Genomic DNA, 18,249 nt, shown 5'->3' on the forward strand with positions numbered 1-18,249 from the left:
TCATACTTTTGCAAAGGTGGTTTCAAGATTTAGACCTATTTCTGTGACCCGAGGGAAGAGGCTTAAGTCAGTATCAGGATACTGCTGGAGTGTAGAGTTGGAGTCCACAAAAATTTGGGGCCTGAGGTATAATTTTATGAGTCCCCAGCATTTAGGAAAGGGTTTAATAGCATGTTACTAGGTGATATTAACAAGGTTGTGGGTGCGTAGAGAGGAGAAGAGATGGAGGGACTGAGCTTCCAGGCAGTCTCATGTTGAGCAGATGAGGGAAAACCACAAGAGAGACTGAGAAAAAAAATAGGTGGTAACACAATCAGAAAACCAGAAAAGAGTTTTATGCAAAAGCCTGGTGAAGAAAATATTTCAAGAAAAAGGGAGGGATCAGCTCTGTCCAATATTACTGATATGTCAAATATGTTGATGAAAAAAATTAAATATGAGATTTAGCAATATAGAGGTCAATCTTGATATATGCAGTTTCAGGGGAGTGGTAAAGGTGATGAAAAAACAAACAAACAAATAAGGAATAAAATACTGATCCATGCTACAACATGGATGAACCTCAAAAACATTTTGCTGAGTGAAAGGAAGCAAGCACAAAGGCTACAGCCTGCATGATTCCATTTATGTGAAATAGCAGAGTCGGCAAATCCATAGAGATAGAAAGCAGATGTAGTGGCTGCCAGGGTAGGGGGGAGAAGAGAGAATGGTGAAGTGACTGATGGGTACAAGTGATGAAAATGTCTTGGAATTAGGTAGTTTGATGATTGCACAACATTTCAAATTTAGTAAAAGCCACTGACTTGTACACTTTTTTGTTGTAGTTGTTGAAGAAGAGTTTCGCTCTTGTTGCCCAAGCTGGAGTGCAGTGGCACGATCTCAGTTCACTGCAGCCCTGCCTCCCGGGTTCAATTGATTCTCCTGTCTCAGCCTCCTGAGTAGCTGGGACTACAGGCATGCAACACCACATCTGGCTAATTTTTGTATTTTTAGTAGAGACGGAGTTTCGCCATGTTGGCCAGGCTGATCTTGAACTCCTGACCTCAGGTGATCCATCTGCCTCAGCCTCCCAAAATGCTGGGATTACAGGCATGAGCCACTGTGCACGGCCTTTTTTTTTTTTTTTTTTTTGAGTTGGACTCTCACTCTGTCGCCCAGGCTAAAGTGCAGTGGTGCAATCTCGGCTCACTGCAACCTCCGCCTCCTGGGTTCAAGCAATTCTCCTGCCTCAGATTTCCTAGCTGGGATTACACGCGTGTGCCACCATGCCTTGCTAATTTTTGTATTTTAGTAGAGATGGGGTTTCACCATGTTGGTCAGGCTGGTCTCGAACTCCTGAACTCAAGTGATCCACCTGCCTCGGCCTCCCAAGTGCTGGGATTACAGTTGTGGGCCACTGTGCCCAGCCTACTTGTACACTTTAAAATAGATAAAATGGAAAAGGTTAATGGTATGTTTTGTGAAGTTTATCTCAATTAAAAAAACTGTTTTTGACATAGGTTCAAGAGAGAATAGGAGGGGAAAGAACTGGTGTTTGAGTCAGTGTGAGAATAGGCAGAACTTTGAGAAGTTAGTTGGAGAAGGTTGTCGGATCAGGAGAATGTTTTTCTAAGATGGATGAAGTTTTGGCCATTTAGGTCCTGAAGGAAATGATCTTGTAGAGAAAGAGAACACATCGTTGTAAATGAGAGGAGAGGAAATTGGCAGCATGATTCCTTAAATAGCCGAGCAGAGATGAAATTTCTGTCTAAATGGAAGATGTCATCCAGAGAAGGGCATGGAGAGTTGACCCGCTCCTACAGGGGGCAAAGCATGTGGACAGCTGGCCAGTGAGATTGATGATGCGACTTGTAAAGTTTTCTTCTGATTTCTCTCATTTTCCCAATGAAATGTGAAGCAAGGTGATGAGCTGAGAATGACAATAGGGAAGGAAGAGCTGGAAGTTAAAAGAGGGAATAGAAAGCTTTGAATAGTTGTCTAGGAATGTGGAAAAGGAAAGAATGAGGGTCACCCTGATGCCAATGGAGTGAGTAGTCATGAATACGAAGTCATTTCAGTCTGCATGATTGTGGACAAAGTGAAATCTGCATGATTTCTTCACTCATTCAGCTGCACAGATACAGGCTAGAGTAAGTGAAGGGATTTATTTTCTAGAGTTTTTGCCATGAGAGTATGGAGAAGTATGAGCATGGCCAGGGAGTGATTGCTTGTCTGACATCTCTAATAAAGGAAATGAAGACAAGATAGGTGAGGGAAATAACTGAAAATAATTTAGGATCCTGGGCTCGTAGAAGCTGGCGCAGCTGAAATATTGTTAGAGTAGAGATATGAAAAGAAGTGAGCTGGACAGATAGGGATGATGGTTGGTGAGTGGACCACTTGAAGACAAGGAAACGTTATCATCATTAGTAATGGTAATACTTCTTTTGAAGAGTGGTGGCAAAGGTTGTTTTTCATCAAAGTTCTCCTTCAAAGTCATCAATAAGAAGAGACCGAAACTGAGAAGCAAATAAAAGTGAATATTTACATGACAGAGAATGACAGTGAGCTCAGAGCTAGAATCTTCAGGGGTTGAGGGGCAGGGCATCCTCAGGGCTCACCTACAGTGTCTGTAGGTGATTGTAACAAGCTGGAACAGTGAGGGGTGCCATTTGACATGAGAGTCAAAGCTTGGGTATTTAGGAAGGTCAGAGGGAGAATTGTCTGCAAGTGGTATGGGCAGAAAGGACTCCTAGTCTACCTTCAAGTCTTATATTGGGGGGCTTGGGGAAAAGAAAACAAAAACACAGGCACAATTTTTTTTTTTTTGAGATGGAGTCTCGCTCTGTCACCCAGGGTGGAGTGAAGTGGCGTGACCTTTGCTCACTGCAACCTCCACCTCTTGGGTTCAAGCAATTCTCCTGCCTCAGCCTCCCTAGTAGCTGGGATTATGGATGCATGCCGCCACGCCCAGATAATTTTTGTATTTTTAATAGAGACGGGGTTTCACCATGTTGGCCAGGCTCATCTTGAACTCCTGACCTCAGGTGATCCACCCTCCTTGGCCTCCCAAAGGCCAGCCCACGCCTGGGATTACAGGTGTGAGCCACCATGGCCGGCCAACAGACACAATTTGAGAAGGCTCCAGAGAAAGCAGTTCAAGGGAAGATCCACCTTCCACGTTTAAGGGGCACCATATCTTGTATTGGACACACGTACAACTGTCCTTCAAATAGTAGACTCTGAGTTCCAACATTAGGGCAATTTTTTTACTCCTATGAAGGATTGGCTTTGGGGCTTGCCTGTCATTATGGAGATATGATTAAAATTCTGAAACATTGGCATAGTTGTTTTGTTCTGTTTTTCTCTGTCTCTATTTGAGTGGTGTGTGTGTGTGTGTGTGTGTGTGTGTGTGTGTGTGTGTGTGAGAGAGAGAGAGAGAGAGAGAGAGATAGGGTTACCTAAAGGGTGATGATACCATAAAGAGAAATTGGTTACAGAGTGCTTTGTAGAATGAATATTAACATTAAAGCAAAATACTTGAGTCTTTCCAGTTGCACCTGCATTTCACTTCTTGCCAATCTTTAAATTTAACAGATGGAATTTTACTGTGTCAAGAAGCATTGAATGTTGAGCGGGAGCTATGTCATCCAGATACAGATCTCTGCAGATTTGATGCTACAGATGAAGAGTTGAGATGTAAGTGTTAAATTGAGATATTCACTTTTCTGGTATATATGCAATATGTGAGACTCAGAGACCACTCACAGGAAAGTGCACACGCCAACCTTTGTTGACATTAATGTCCTAGTTTTAGCTGGAGTGTTATTGGGAGGCTGTGGTGGTTTATACTAAATATATCAATTTAAGGCGATGTCATTTTGTGAAACAAACTAAAGCCATTGTGGAATGGTATGCAAAGTTTCTTCTATAAAATTTCAGTGTGATTATGAATAGTAAATAATTTAAACTAACTAATCTAATCCCATAAAGTAGGTAAGGTAAAATATAAAGCCATTTTAAAAATCGTTGACTGGGTATGGTGGCTCATGCCTGTAATCCCAGCACTTTGGGAGGCCGGGATGAGAGGATTGCTTGAGGCCAAGAGCTCAAAATTAGCCTGGGCAATATAGCAAGATGTCATCTCTACCAAAAAAAAAAAAAAAAAAAAAAAAAAAAGAATTACCTGAGCATGGTGGCATGCACCTGTGGTCCTAGCTACTTGGGAGGCTGAGGCTGGAAGATTGCTTGAGCCCAGGAGTTTGAGGCTACAGTGGGCTATGATTGCAACACTGCATTTGGCCTGGGTGGCAGAACAAGGCCCTGTCTCTTAAAAAAATTAAAACATATTGTGACTGAAGTGGTGACACATACAACAAAAACTAGGAATCTCCTTTTTTTATGGCAATGGGTCACATTTGAGAGGATATTGTACATGTGGATCAACTGAGAAATTTTTGCAAAATGGAGTTGCTGGTACACTCTAAGGCTTATTGAATTCCAATTTCCAGATATAAATTAGTGTGTGCTGATGTGTATGTGTGTATATAAGCCTTTTGGTTGATTACAACACATAACTTGGTTAAGCAGCCACTCTAGCAGACTAATAGTCCACCAAGATCTTTTTCTCCCGTTTAGTGTGTCAGGCCTGTGGGTTTGAATTTGACATGTGTGAGTGGACGTCAGAAGCCTCTGGTGGCCAAATTTCCTGGATGCGCACAAAAGTGAGAGAGATCCCTGCATTCGAATCCACACTTCAGCAGGATCAAGGAGGTGATGATGAAGGTAGAAAAAAAAATAATATCTTTTACGTATTACTTTCAGAATTCTGCTTTATGGTGACTAGTTATAAGACATTACATAGGAGGCCTTGGTGAATATACTGAGTATATTTTATTGAAAATACATTCTGCCATAGGAGATGAAGGTGAAAATAACAATTATGTTTCCAACAGTGTAAAACAAGAATTATACTAGGTTAACAATATTTTTTAAGTTTTATTATTTCCTTCAGGATTTATTATCGTGTGAACAAAAAGTATTAAAAGGCTTTTTTTTTTTTTTTGAGACAGAGTCTCACTCTGTCACCCAGGCTGGAATGCAGTGGTGAGATCTCGGCTCACTGCAACCCCCGCCTCCTGGGTTCAAGTGATTCTCCTGTCTCAGCCTCCCAAGTAGCTGGGACTACAGGCACGTGCTACCATGCCTGGCTAATTTTTGAATTTTTAATAGAGACAGGAATTCACCATGTTGGCCAGGCTGGTATCAAACTCCTGACCTCAAGTGATCCACCCACCTTAGCCTCCTGAAGTGCTGAGATTACAGGTGTGAGCCATCATGCCCAGCCAAGTCAGCCAGCTCTTTCTTTCTTTCTCTTTCTTTCTTTCTTTCTCTTTCTTTCCTTCTTTCTTTCTTTCTCTTTTTCTTTCTTTCTCTTTCTTTCTTTCCTTCTTTTTCTTTCTTTCTTTCTCTCTTTCTTTCAACACTGCTCTGTTGTCAATGAGTTTCTTCCTCTTGCTAACATATTAATTTGTATTTTCTGTTTACTTTTATTCTTTTTGCTTTTTTTTCTTTCTTCCTTTTCTTGGAGGGGTGAGTATTGTTACATTTTTATTTTTATTTTTTTCACTGATCTGGAAGCTTTAATTTATATATCTTATTGTTATGACTGTTCTTAATTTTTAGGGTATATTCTTTATATGAAATTTCTTTAACAAATCCTAAAGTGCTCTAGTATTTCTGCCTTCTTGAACATGAGAAAGACCAAACTATCATTTAATTATTTTTTGGTCCTGAGTTACAGTTGAACATTTTAAAGAGTTTTAAAGTCAATATCTTGTTATGATACTTGTAATTAGTAAGTTTATATATTTCATTATTTTTCTTACTCACCATTGTTTTTTAGATTTTATGCTTTCCTTCTTGGTTCCCTTATCCCCTTGCAAAGGTTGACTCTTTAATCAATTTTTCTTTTATTTAGAAAAGATCTGTGGTGATGAGCTCCCATACTACCTGTAAACTTAAAATGTTTTAAAATTGTTCTCACTTCGAAATAATAATTTATCTGGTCATACAATTTTAGAATTTTTTTTTTAATTTCTAAGTACAGGGTGATTTTCCCTCTTTAGCTCCTGATATGTGCTGTAGTGACGGAGAAGTCTGAGTGCATGTGATGGTTTTTAGTTTAATGCAGATTTTAAAAATGTTTCTTTATCTTTGTTATTTGAAAATTTCAGTATGATGAGTGCAGGAATGAGTATATGTTTAATTTTTAATGCTCAGAATGCACATATATCATCACTTGCGGAAATTATGTTATTTTATTCAAGTAATTCTCTCTTACTCCCTCTAATCTTTTCATCTTGAGTTTCTATTAAACACAACTAATGTTCACACTCCATAACCTGACTCCTCCTTTTTATTTTCTATATAATTTACTCTATTTTGAGTTACATTTCAGGGCTTCTGGTACATGAATTTTCTCCTTGACACTATGGCCAGTCTAGGTTATATTCTGCCTATTGGGCATTTAATTTAAAGTCTTAATTTATTTTTGTTTTAAGTGTATACTTGCTAATATTTTCTTATTTATTTCCTAGTGTATCTTAATATGTTTTTAATAGAATGTATTAGAATTGCATGAAATTTAATTTCTTTTTTGTACAATTTATAAATGTAATTCGTTTTTGCTGTCTTTAGCATTATATTTATATATTTTACTGTGCAGATTATTATTTTTTATTTTTTTATTTTTTGGGGGTAGCAGTAATATTATTATTATGGTTATTTATTTTATTTAAGTTCCAGGCTACGTGTGCAGGATGTGCAGGTTTGTTACATAAGTAAACATGTGCTGTGGTGGTTGGCTGCACCTGTCAACCCATTACCTAGGTATTAAGACCAGCGTGCATTAGCTATTTATCCCAATGATCTCCCTCCCCTCACCCCTCAACAGGCCCCAGTGTGTGTTGTTCCCCTTCCCTGTGTCTGTGTTCAAGTTGTTCAGCTCCCACATATAAGTGAGAACATGTGGTGCTTGGCTTTCTGTTCCAGCATTAGTTTGCTCAGGATAATGGCTTCCAGCCCCATCCATGCTCCTGCAAAGGACATGATCTCATTCCTTTTTATGGATGCATAGTATTCCATGGTGTATATGTACCACATTTCCTTTATCCAGTCTATCATTGATGGGCATTTGGGTTGATTCCATGTCTTTGCTATTGTGAATAGTGTACAGACTATTTTTAAAAAGATTAATAGACTTTACTTTTTAGAATTACTCTTTTCAAACTGCTTTTTGCCTTGCAGGTGCCTTGTAATTTTTTGTTGAAAGTCAGACATGATTTACTGTGCAAAAGACATTAATGTAAATAGTGTAAGCTTTTACATTACGTTTATCCAGTTAAGGATCATATTATGCTTAGTATTTGCTGTAGCTGTAAATATGTGAGGCTAAAATTTGGTCTCATGTTCTTGTTTTTGTCTTTCTTGTTGTATTTGGGTTTCCTTAGAGACTTCTTTTTAAATAAATGTCAGAGACGTGCAGCAGTTTCAGTAGCATGAAGAAGCATTTCAGACTTTATTTTTGAAAATGAAGTTGTAAAATTATAGAAATCTCTTTATAAATCTGTGTTGTCATTGTTATTAAGTTCAAGAACAGCTCCAACTGGTTTTAAATATCAGATGGGGAAAAATTTATATACAATATCTTTATGTAAAACAAAATCCATAGGTGACGTTTAAAAGGACTGTAGATATCTCATAACTCTATGTGGCTTGGTAAGAAAGAAGACATTTTAAGTTGTATTTCCTAAAACTATAAAGGATTTTCTACAAAAAGTAAATCAAAAAATCATCCAGAGGGGCAAGAATTCTGGGAAGGATGAAGAGAAATTCTTGATTAAAAAAGAATTGAATTGTCATATTTAAAAGAAAATGACAATAATTTGGTGGTATAGCAATTTGTATATGTAGGTTTCTTTTACAGGAATCTTGAATTTTTACAAAAGGGTGTTATCAAATTTTGATTATAGAAATTAGGAGATTTCTCTACATATTGGAAATGATATATAAAAATGAAAACCTGTTATTTGTAGTTGATGTAATCATTTGAAAACACTCTATCCTTTTAAGTAAAATATTTGTGTTTTAAGTCTGGTTTTGAAAACTTCAGAAATGTGATAGTTTTAGTCAGACAGAAAGAAGCTAATGTTTTCCTAAATTGCTTCTTTTTTCTTTTATCTTTCAGGTTATTATGTATGGGTAGGCGCTAAGCATGCTTTCACTCTTAACCATTTAGACAGCAGGGCTTACCTAAATAGCTCTGTGTGTCATTGCCTGGGCAAGAGCTGTCATCTTCAATTCTATTATGCAATGGAAAGCAGTGTCCTGAGAGTAAGACTGTATAATAATAAGGTAAGAAGAAAGTTGCATTTATTTCAAATTCATTGAATCAATGAAGTTTCTAACTCTTGGCAACTTGTGTTTTGATTTCTCAGTTGCGCATAGGCTTTTATTCTTTAACTTGACTTTATTTGGTGTACTTTTAAAAAGAATGATTAAGAAACTAGGATAGGGGACATTCTCATGTACAAAAGTTAATGTGATAACTTGCCCAATATTATTTCATAAAGTTTTCAAAATTCATGGAATTATATTAAAGAAACTATAGATCTAATAAAAATGGGATAGCTGAGATTCTGTATTGTGAGCTCTGTATTGAAGCTCTGATGTGATCTGTTTTGGACATTACATCTACATATCATTAGAACTATAAATATAATGGTTAAAACTTACTTGTTTGGGTAGCAGTAGACATAATTTTTAAGACTGGTAATTATTGATTAAATATTGAACAATAGCACACTGGGTAGAGTGAGTCCATTCTTCTTCTCTCTCCTTGTCCAATATGCTCAATGAGTTCTAAAGTGTAAAGCTGGGTGAGTACTCCAATTAGTATAACAGATAAAAACAAACTGACAGCTGATTCCATAGTATAGGAAAACACCCTGCTTTTTCTACTCTTACGCACTCAGCACTCCCAATATCTCACTTCTGACACCAGATGCATGTTTTTTTTCCAACACAGCAATTCCGTTCTCTAGTGGACACCAACTGAGTGTCGTTTGATTTGCCTCAATTCTGACACTGCTACGTGAAGATAGTACAGATTCCACAGGTTGAGGTCTCAGGCCCACAAGACTACCCCTACTTCAGATGTCAATCACAAGCTTCCTATTGTGCCTCTTACCTACCAGCTATAAATTGGAGTTCCCATGACCCCCTTCTTAGGTTTGATAATTTGCTAGGATGGCTCACAGAATTCAGGAAAACACTTTACTCATGTTACCCATTTATTATTAAAAATGTAGATGAACAACCATATGGAAGAGATGAATAGGGCAAAGTATGTGGGAAGAGGGGTGGTGCTTCTCTTCCATGCATTCCCGGGTGTGCACCCTCTAGGAACCAAAATGCGTTCAGCAATCTAGAAGCTCTCTGAAACCTGTACTTCAGGAATTTGTATAGAGGATTTGTCACATAGGTATGATCATTTATTAGCTCAATCTCCAGCCCCTCTCTTCTTCCCCCAAGAGGTGGGGCTGAAAGTTCCAAGCTTCTAATCATAGCTTGATCTTTCTGGTGATGAGTCCCATAAGATTCTATTAACATCCCTACTGATTAGGAAATTAACAGGTTTTTGGGAACTAAATTAGCTCAATCTCCAGCCCCTCTCTTCTTCCCCCAAGAGGTGGGGCTGAAAGTTCCAAGCTTCTAATCATAGCTTGATCTTTCTGGTGATGAGTCCCATAAGATTCTATTAACATCCCTACTGATTAGGAAATTAACAGGTTTTTGGGAACTATCTGCCAGAAACTGGAGATGAATAAATATATTCATAATAAATAATATATAATGTATAATTATATGTAATATAATATATAACAAATAATATATTTATTATTTTATGTATCCAGATTTATATGATTCACATAATTACATCTATATGTATGTGAGATATCTATAGATATATATCTCTACACATCAATATAGATATAAATATATAGATAGATAAATACGGATGTCATATATATATCACATATCTGTAGATATGTGGATGTGATTATATATATATATATATCTCCCCACACATCCATATACACACATATAGATATATAAAGTAATATACATATGTATATAAATTCTTTTTTAATTGAATGAGATATAATTTTCCTGGCATTCTGGAACTTGTTATGTTTTTGTGTTTTTTGCAATAGTACTTTGTAGTCACTGCCCTGCAATCTATTTAATATATTTCACTCCATTTGGTAAGGTGTGGGGGGAGGAAGAAAAGGGGACAACATCTCCCTATCCTTCCTGCAGCATTACAAACTGTCCAGATACGTGGGATCAATTTTACCAAAAAGGAAGAGAGAAAAAATTTAACTGTATCCATGTATGTTCCACCATTCATGCCTCAATATTTCAGTTGCTGTCACCTGTGCTGTTTGAACCAATCCCAGCAAGCCTCCATGCAATCTACAACATTCTATGATTTCCAACTCCTTCTTCAATAAAGGCATAGTAGAGAAATTCTAGAATAATTTCGATGAGTTTAAATTACAGTTAAAATGGTTAAATTATATATGTGGGCCTATGGTAATGCTTTTCAGATGACAGATAATTAATTATTTCATGAAAATTGAATGAATTTTTAGCCTAAATTTAAGTGGAAATTTGTATTATAATACGGTCTAATCCTGAGGATTATTTTAATCTGCTCTGAAAATGAGTGATGTATTTTAAAAGTTTCAATGCATGTAGAATGGAATTGTGTATTTAATTATGAATGTGAGTATGTATTGTGTATGTAATTATGAATGTGTATATGTATTATGTAATTATGAAAGTATGTATTTAGTATGTATGTAATTATGAATGTGTATAGATTGGAATTACTGAAAATGAGCCATGCCATTCTTCTGGTGGCTTTAGAACCATACAAGAAAAGAGTGAAAACAAATTGGCTTCAAGTGTTACATCATATAAAAATGACGTTAGATACCACACATCATCAACTCTATTAATCAGTAATACAGTTATCAAGATTCTGTCTCTCATATTATAAGAAAAGAAGTTAATCATAGGGAAATGATCTAGTGTATTAACCAGAACCAAATGGATATACATCTTAGAGATTGTTGACTGATGTTTGATCTGTTAGTATCCTGTGAGGTGTCCCGTCTTTTCTGACACTATTTGCTATCCTCTATACATATGTTGCTCACTGATGCAAAATCTGCATCAAAGTACATTTAAGTCCCTAGTCAATGTTTTATCACACACTTAAAAGGACTCCAAACCTATCATTTAAAAAAGTAGCTCTTGATGAAAATGAGGATTTACATCTTTCCATGAACAGAATGCTGTTTTGTGTTGCGAATATCTATTACTCTATAAATGTGAGGAGGTAAGCCAAGAAATATCTAGCAAGAATGCTGAAGGTTGTTTTCCTTATTTCCAGAGGACATTAGAACTTGAGAAGTGAAAAACTCAGGTGAAGGCAAGTTGTTAAATAAAAAGTTCACTCTTTAGAATCAGCTCAAGTGTGTAGCAATTCTAGTTTGTACCATCTAACCATTCTTGGGTTAGATCTGCGTCCATGATCTATAAAATAATACTCATAGCAACAGCCTACTTTTGTTCTGTGTAGGGTTTCCATGTAATTATTTACCAAGAAATTTACATGTAGTTTTTCTTTACAACCAAATTTACTTGTAATTCTTTACCAAATTACATGGTCTTATTCCTAGATGCGATCAAAAGTAGTGAAACTCAACAACATTGACTTTGGTACCCTTGATTTCTTCACTGGAAGAGAAAAGCATAGACTGGCATCTCTAAGAGATAGAGTGTTAATAAATATGTTAAATATTTTTCTTGAAAGGTAAATCGGCATTATTGATCCTGGACCGGCGGAGCAAAGATATATTTTAAAAAAATTATTTACTGATTTTAAGATAAAAGTAGAACATCACTTGAAAAGCTTTGCTGAGTTGGAGATTTCTTTTTTACATTAACACCTGTGAAAAGTAACTAGAAAGTGGAAGAGTAAGAACAGAAATAAAATGAAACCTGATTTCACTTAGAATAAATTCTTTTTACAAAACATTGCTAGTGCCATCAGACTGGAAAATGTATAGAAAAATCTAGATCTCATTCACTGTGTACTATGAACTTGGCTTATGAAAAACCATTTAAGTTTGGAAAGAACACTGCTCACTTTTCAAAAATGTAAGTGCACCCATCTTCAGGGGGAGCAGAGGGGAATCAATTAGCCACTGTGAAAAAAGAGTACAATAGCTCTAAATTATTTTCATAAAATGAAAACGGGAGAAAGTGGTGAATGCAATTTGCCAAGAGGTGTCACTAAAAGCATCTGTGTAGGGTGTAAGTGTTTTGATGCTAAATAACTGAAGTTGTGTAAGAAATAAGCAGAAGAAAAAATAGTTGCTTGTCTCAACTTTTTATAACTCCAGTTCATCCTGATCCGCCATGAAAGCTATCAGCCGAAAATATGTCCACCCCATGTGCTTCATTGTCTTGTGGAAATCTTCACAGTTGATATGAATAAGTAATGAAGTAAATTGTAATGGATTTAGACTATCTTCTGAAATATTTAGGTCTTGGAAATTTGGAGTAGGCATCTGAGGGTGCAGGACTAAGTTGAAAGTAGATTCATTTTTAGAAAATCTTGGGCATGCATAAAATATGTGAGGCTGAGTGAGGACACAAATATTGATATCACTTATTTGGATTAAAACAAGATGTTACCTTTCAGGGCCGTTTTCTATCTCATGCTAGAAAGTGGGATAGAGCCAGGCTCAGAGCTCAACCTGAGACATAATTATGTCAATCTTCACATTTTTACCATATTGTTACCTAAAAATTCATGCATTCTATATGTAAACATTATGAACAATTTGGTCTATTTTTGGGAAGAAATGTGAATTTGAATGTCTAATAAAATGTAAATAAAAATAAGATTTCAGAGCATAAAAGCATCAACATAAATCATAAAGACCAATGCCATACATGCCGTAGACAAAATTTTGAGTACCTTATAGACTTTTTTATTTTATTTAGTTTTTTTGGGACGGATTCATGGTCTGTCACCCAGGCTGGAATGTAGTGGTGGCATCTTGGCTCACTGCAACCTGCGCCTCCCAGGTTCAAGTTATTCTCCTGCCTCAGCCTCCTGAGTAGCTGGGATTACAGGCACCCACCACCACGCCTGGCTAATTTTTGTATTTTTAGTAGAGATGGAGTTTCACCATAGACTTTTATTGAGCTTCTTACATTCAATACATGTTTTGAATGCAGTAAAGGCTTGTTACTACACTCATAGCATGTAGTAACAATTTTACATAGATTTTGCAATCTGAAAAATGATCATTGTACAGGTACATAACATAGATTTCTCTAAAAGATGTAAATAGGCCTTTGATAGAATGACCAAATTAAGAATATAATTTTCAGAATGTAACTGTATTGTTTGGAACTTGGACCAAATGTTTCCACAGGAAAAAATATTTAGTATAAATTGAAATTGTGCAGAAAATGCATCTGACAACATTTTTAACCTTTATATTGTTTGCCTGTAATCTTTTTTCTTTTCTAGTATCATGGCAATATTACAAAATGTAATAATGTTATTGAGATCAACATTTAAATTGCTGATCTTATTAACTGTTATTTAGAATTTTATTTTTGAAACGCAGTACTGTTTTTTTAAAAGATTTCATCCAAATTTTTGTTCCATCCTAATACTGTTTATCTACAAAAAGCAGCTTTACTACATAAACATGCTTCATTTTCTTATTTTTTAATGATATTCAGCTTTTTCAATTTGACTACCAAGACTTTAGATTTCCTAGTACTTTATATCATACAGGTAAGGTAATACCTACTACAATGTAATTAAAAGAGCATGTATGTAAATGTGAAGATTAGAATATGGGTAATGAGTGATGTCTTTCTCTTCAAATCAAAGGAAGAAGAAATATTTTGGACATACAACATATCAACTCACAGCCAATGGGTGAAAGCAGATGTGTTAATACCAGAAGATCTGAAGACATTTAAGGTATGAAAGAAAAAAAAAAGTATTTTTTATCATGGTTTAAGTTTTAGCTTTGCAGTAATAAATTGATCATACACTGCTAAAGTTAAATTAACATTTAAGTTAGGGATGCGTGCTTGTATATTTGGGGAGAGTGATTGCTCACTTTTTAAATTGTACCTTTTCCTTCTGAGACCAAATTTCCCATGGCGGGGGACATAGAGTGTATCCACTCTTGTTCACAGCTTCCTCATTCTCCACAGCCTTCCTTTCTTGCTCCACAGCACCATGCTTTGCCCCAGGGAAACAAATTGCATTATGAAGTAGGTAAATAGTAAACTGGTATTGAAACTTAGTAGAGTATAGGCAAATGTTTTGAATGCAATAATTCATATCTTTATAACACATGGAAAGCTCTATGTATGCCAAGAAACATATGAAATATACATAGGCTCAATAGGAATGCTTTCTCTTAAAAAATTAAATTGATATTTGTGTTGTATTAGGTTGGTGCAAATGTAATTGCAGCTTTTGCCATTGTGGCTTTTGCCATTGCTTTTAATGGCCAAAACCTCAATTATTTTTGCACCAACATGATATACGGAATGCGTAAGTTTATTTATGCTGGAGTGTGAGTATAAAATGATGATACTGATTATATGTGTGGGTTATGAAGCCAATTTCATTTCTTTATAGTGATATTCCATTTATACATCCTATCACAGCCTATTGAGTAAACATTTTGACACTATTTAATTTTCATAGGCTGATATCTGTTTTTATAACTTCTCAGGTACTAAACAAGTTTCTTTTTTTATAAACTGAAGATTAAATTTTGTTTTAACTCAAAGGTAAAACAAAGTAAACTGTAAAGAAAATGAATTTGAGAGTTATTCCAGGTTCTCAAGTGGATATGTAATGTAATTAGCTGTTCAATAATTATAGGCCTTTGAGATCTAAGTGTAAAACCATCAATTTTTGAACCTCAAATTGATATCATTTCTGCATTTCTGATCTCTTGCTGCTATGAAAATATACAGCTATACATTAATAATTTTTACATGTATGATATTCATTATGGGAAAAGTATGTAGCAGCATACAAAGTTTTCTTATTGTTGGATATGATTTAAATTTAATATTATTTTCTAAACCAAATTATTAGACATATTTGCAAACTGAAAATCTGACCTTAAGTAATTATTAATGAACAAACAAGTATATATCCCTCGTATTTTGTTTGTTTGAAATGGAGTCTTGCTCTGTCACCCAGGCTGGAGTGCAGTGCTGGGATTTTGTCTCACTGCAGCTTCCACCTCCTGGGCTCAAGCAATTCTCTTGTGTTAGCCTCCCAAGCAGCTGGGACTACAGGCATGTGCCACTATGCCCAGCTAATTTTTTGTATTTTTAGTAGAGATGGGTTTTATCATATTGGCCAGGCTGGTCTCGAACTCCTGACCTCAAGTGATCCACCTCCTTGGCCTCACAAAGTGCTGGGATTACAGGTGTGAGTCACCGCACCTGACCTATCCCTCGTGTTTTGAAAAGAAAATCTATTCAGAAACTTTAAGCTGGATGAAACTGAAGGAAGTCAATTTTAATTCTTAGTATCTGGCTGGAATTTTAACCACATTTAGTGCTGTTTAATAGAACTTTCTGCCTAATGGAAATGCTTTATATCTGATGTCCAGTATGGTAGCCACTCATCACATGAGGCTATTGAACAATTGAAATTTGGCTACTGTGACTGAGGGAACTAAATTTTATTTTATTTTCATTAATTTGAATTGAAATAGTCCTCTGTAGCTCATGGCTAATGTTCTGGACAGCAAATAATTAGTTATCTGTGATACAGTCAGCTATTTGTACTTCTGTACTTTTGGTGTTAAGTAATAATTGCTCTTGGTAGAAACTCAAGGAATGCTAATACTTTGACATTATCTTACACTTGACCAGCAATGTGTGGTTGTTTCATTTGCTAATATTGCTTATCTCCAGAAAAGCTAGCAATTCAATTGGTGACAACAAAATTTATTTACTTTAATTGACACTTCTTTTCTCATTAAAGAAGTTACTCTTTTATGTAAGTTGAATAGAGTTTTATGTTTATTCCCTTACATTTTTTTATTCCTATATTGTGTCTGTTTCCATTTGGCTGATATTTTTCTTCATGTATTCAAATACTAATTTCACTAGTTAAAAAATAAGTCAGGTGCAGTTACAGCTCTTGTTCTATAAGTAATGACAATACTTCTTATTTTCCTTGAAAATGAAAGAAAGAGAGCCGTAAAGATGATGACCAAGTAACAAGTTTGCAGTCAGGGACATTTTTGATAGTTAAGTGGATGCTTGTGTTTTGCCTGATCCTGGGAGGTTTCTCTGAGCCTTTAGTGGAGCAAATGTTTCCATCAGTTTTTTTTTTTTTTTAATACTTTAAGTTTTAGGGCACATGTGCACAACGTGCAGGTTTGTTACATCAGTCGTATGACCATGGGTTGAGCTTATCAAACAGGAACTTTGTTATATATTGCCTTGGTTGCTTTAAACACTTTTTCTCAATGACTACTTTGTCTTTATCAACCTTCTTTAGTTTTTTGTCTTATTAAGGAGATTGCAAACTCATAAATTAATCTTTTTCTTCCTAAAGATTATTTTTGAAGGGACTCTTTAGAGCCAGAGAAGTTTTATTGCCCTTGATCACCTCTGGGTCTATGCCTGTGGACAGACCCAATCCAGAAAGCTTTGCTCTGCAGACGAATTCCCTTGCACTAGTGGCCAGTGCATTGCCAAAGAATCTGTCTGTGACTCTCGGCAGGACTGCTCCGATGAGAGTGATGAAGACCCAGCAACTTGCTGTAAGTGAGTGAATGGCTTACTAGTTTACATGCTCTAATTCAAGACTGTTAGTTGGATTTAAAACAGTCTTTGTTTCTATCAAGGCAAAGGTAAGTCATATGTATGAAATGTGATAAATATGCATTATCGCTCTGAAACTATTAGTACTATGCCTTCAGGGATCTCTATTTTAACTTAATGTTTTGGTGCTTGTTGCAAAGTCTGCAACATCTCTCAATTTATTCTACAAATGAATAGTTGTGATTATTGTTGGCTGGGTGTGCGAATGTGTGTGCTTTGATTAAAGAGAAGATGGGTGGTAGAAGGAAACTTTTTGTACCTTTGCCTTGGAGGCATATAGTTTGGGTTGCTAACTTTTATTGTGTATGCTTTTTTCCTCTCTAGTCAATCATCTTGGAAGCTGTAGCTGGGAGGGATGAGTAGGAGGAGGGTGGCCCTTCCTCCAGGGCAGCTACCATGACTGTAGAAATCACTTCAGCCATCATGGCTGCCCTGGAGGAAGGGCCGCTCTCCTCTTACTTGCCTAGAAAACACTTCAGCCAGCCGGGTGCAATGGCTCACATCTGTAATCCCAGCACTCTGGGAGGCCGAGGCAGGCAGATCACGAGGTCAGGAGTTCAAGACCAGCCTGGCCAACATAGTGAAAGCCCCGTCTCTACTAAAAATACAAAAAATTAGCCAGGCGTGGTGGTGGGCACCTGTAATCACAGCTACTTGGGAGGCTGAGGTAGGACAACTGCCTGAACGTGGGAGGTGGAGGTTGCCGTGAGCTGAGATCACGCCATTGCACTCCAGCCCAGGCGACAGTGTGAGACTCCGTCTGAAAAAAAAAAAAAAAAAAAAAAAGAAATCACTTCAGCCATGACTGGCATTTGGGAGGGCCAAAGTGTCCCAACACCTTTCTTTCAGGCCTTTTCTGAAGAGTCTTTGATAGAAGTGATGACAAGAGATCCCATTACTATTCAAGCATAGTCATAGTTCAACAAAAATATAATTTAATTTACAATCCACAGGATAATTCTCATATGAGATAACTTAGCAACTGAGATCCCTGTGTCTCTTTAGAAAACATGAATTCCAAGGATATGAATCCAATTTCTATATCACAAACAGGTGGTTTTTAAAAGATATTAAAAATTTGACATTTATTTTACTGCAGTGTCTTATTTTAGTGAGATGTTTTGTTGAGCAGAGGTGAAAATATTATAATAAGATAAATGCCACCTTTTAAGTGAAAAGCTCTGTATAATTGGTTTCTCCTGGGAAGCTTGGATTTTATTAAGAGCAATGCGG

At 36.2% G+C, this 18,249-nt stretch overlaps 1 protein-coding gene across 4 annotated transcripts in view; it reads left to right on the top strand.

The window, feature by feature from the left end:
- Positions 1 to 3,396: 3,396 nt before the first annotated feature.
- The window catches only part of LOC129138555 (MAM and LDL-receptor class A domain-containing protein 1-like), a 51,389-nt gene continuing 36,536 nt past the window's right edge, over positions 3,397 to 18,249 (top strand). The window contains exons 1-5 of one of the 4 annotated variants that reach the window (XR_010155940.1): positions 3,397 to 3,678; positions 4,618 to 4,764; positions 8,228 to 8,394; positions 14,033 to 14,125; positions 16,748 to 16,955. Coding sequence is in view for 1 of the 4 variants with exons in the window: in XM_054676145.2 (XP_054532120.1) it covers positions 4,647 to 4,764; positions 8,228 to 8,394; positions 14,033 to 14,125; positions 16,748 to 16,771 (402 nt within the window). In the remaining 3 variants the exon portion in view is untranslated. Of the gene's footprint in view, positions 3,679 to 4,617; positions 4,765 to 8,227; positions 8,395 to 14,032; positions 14,126 to 16,747; positions 17,283 to 18,249 lie in introns of those variants that run through there. The other 3 variants (XR_010155939.1, XM_054676145.2, XM_063807680.1) reach the window with 3 other exon arrangements.

Source organism: Pan troglodytes, chromosome 23 (assembly GCF_028858775.2).
Source record: "Pan troglodytes isolate AG18354 chromosome 23, NHGRI_mPanTro3-v2.0_pri, whole genome shotgun sequence".
Lineage (NCBI taxonomy): Eukaryota > Metazoa > Chordata > Mammalia > Primates > Hominidae > Pan > Pan troglodytes.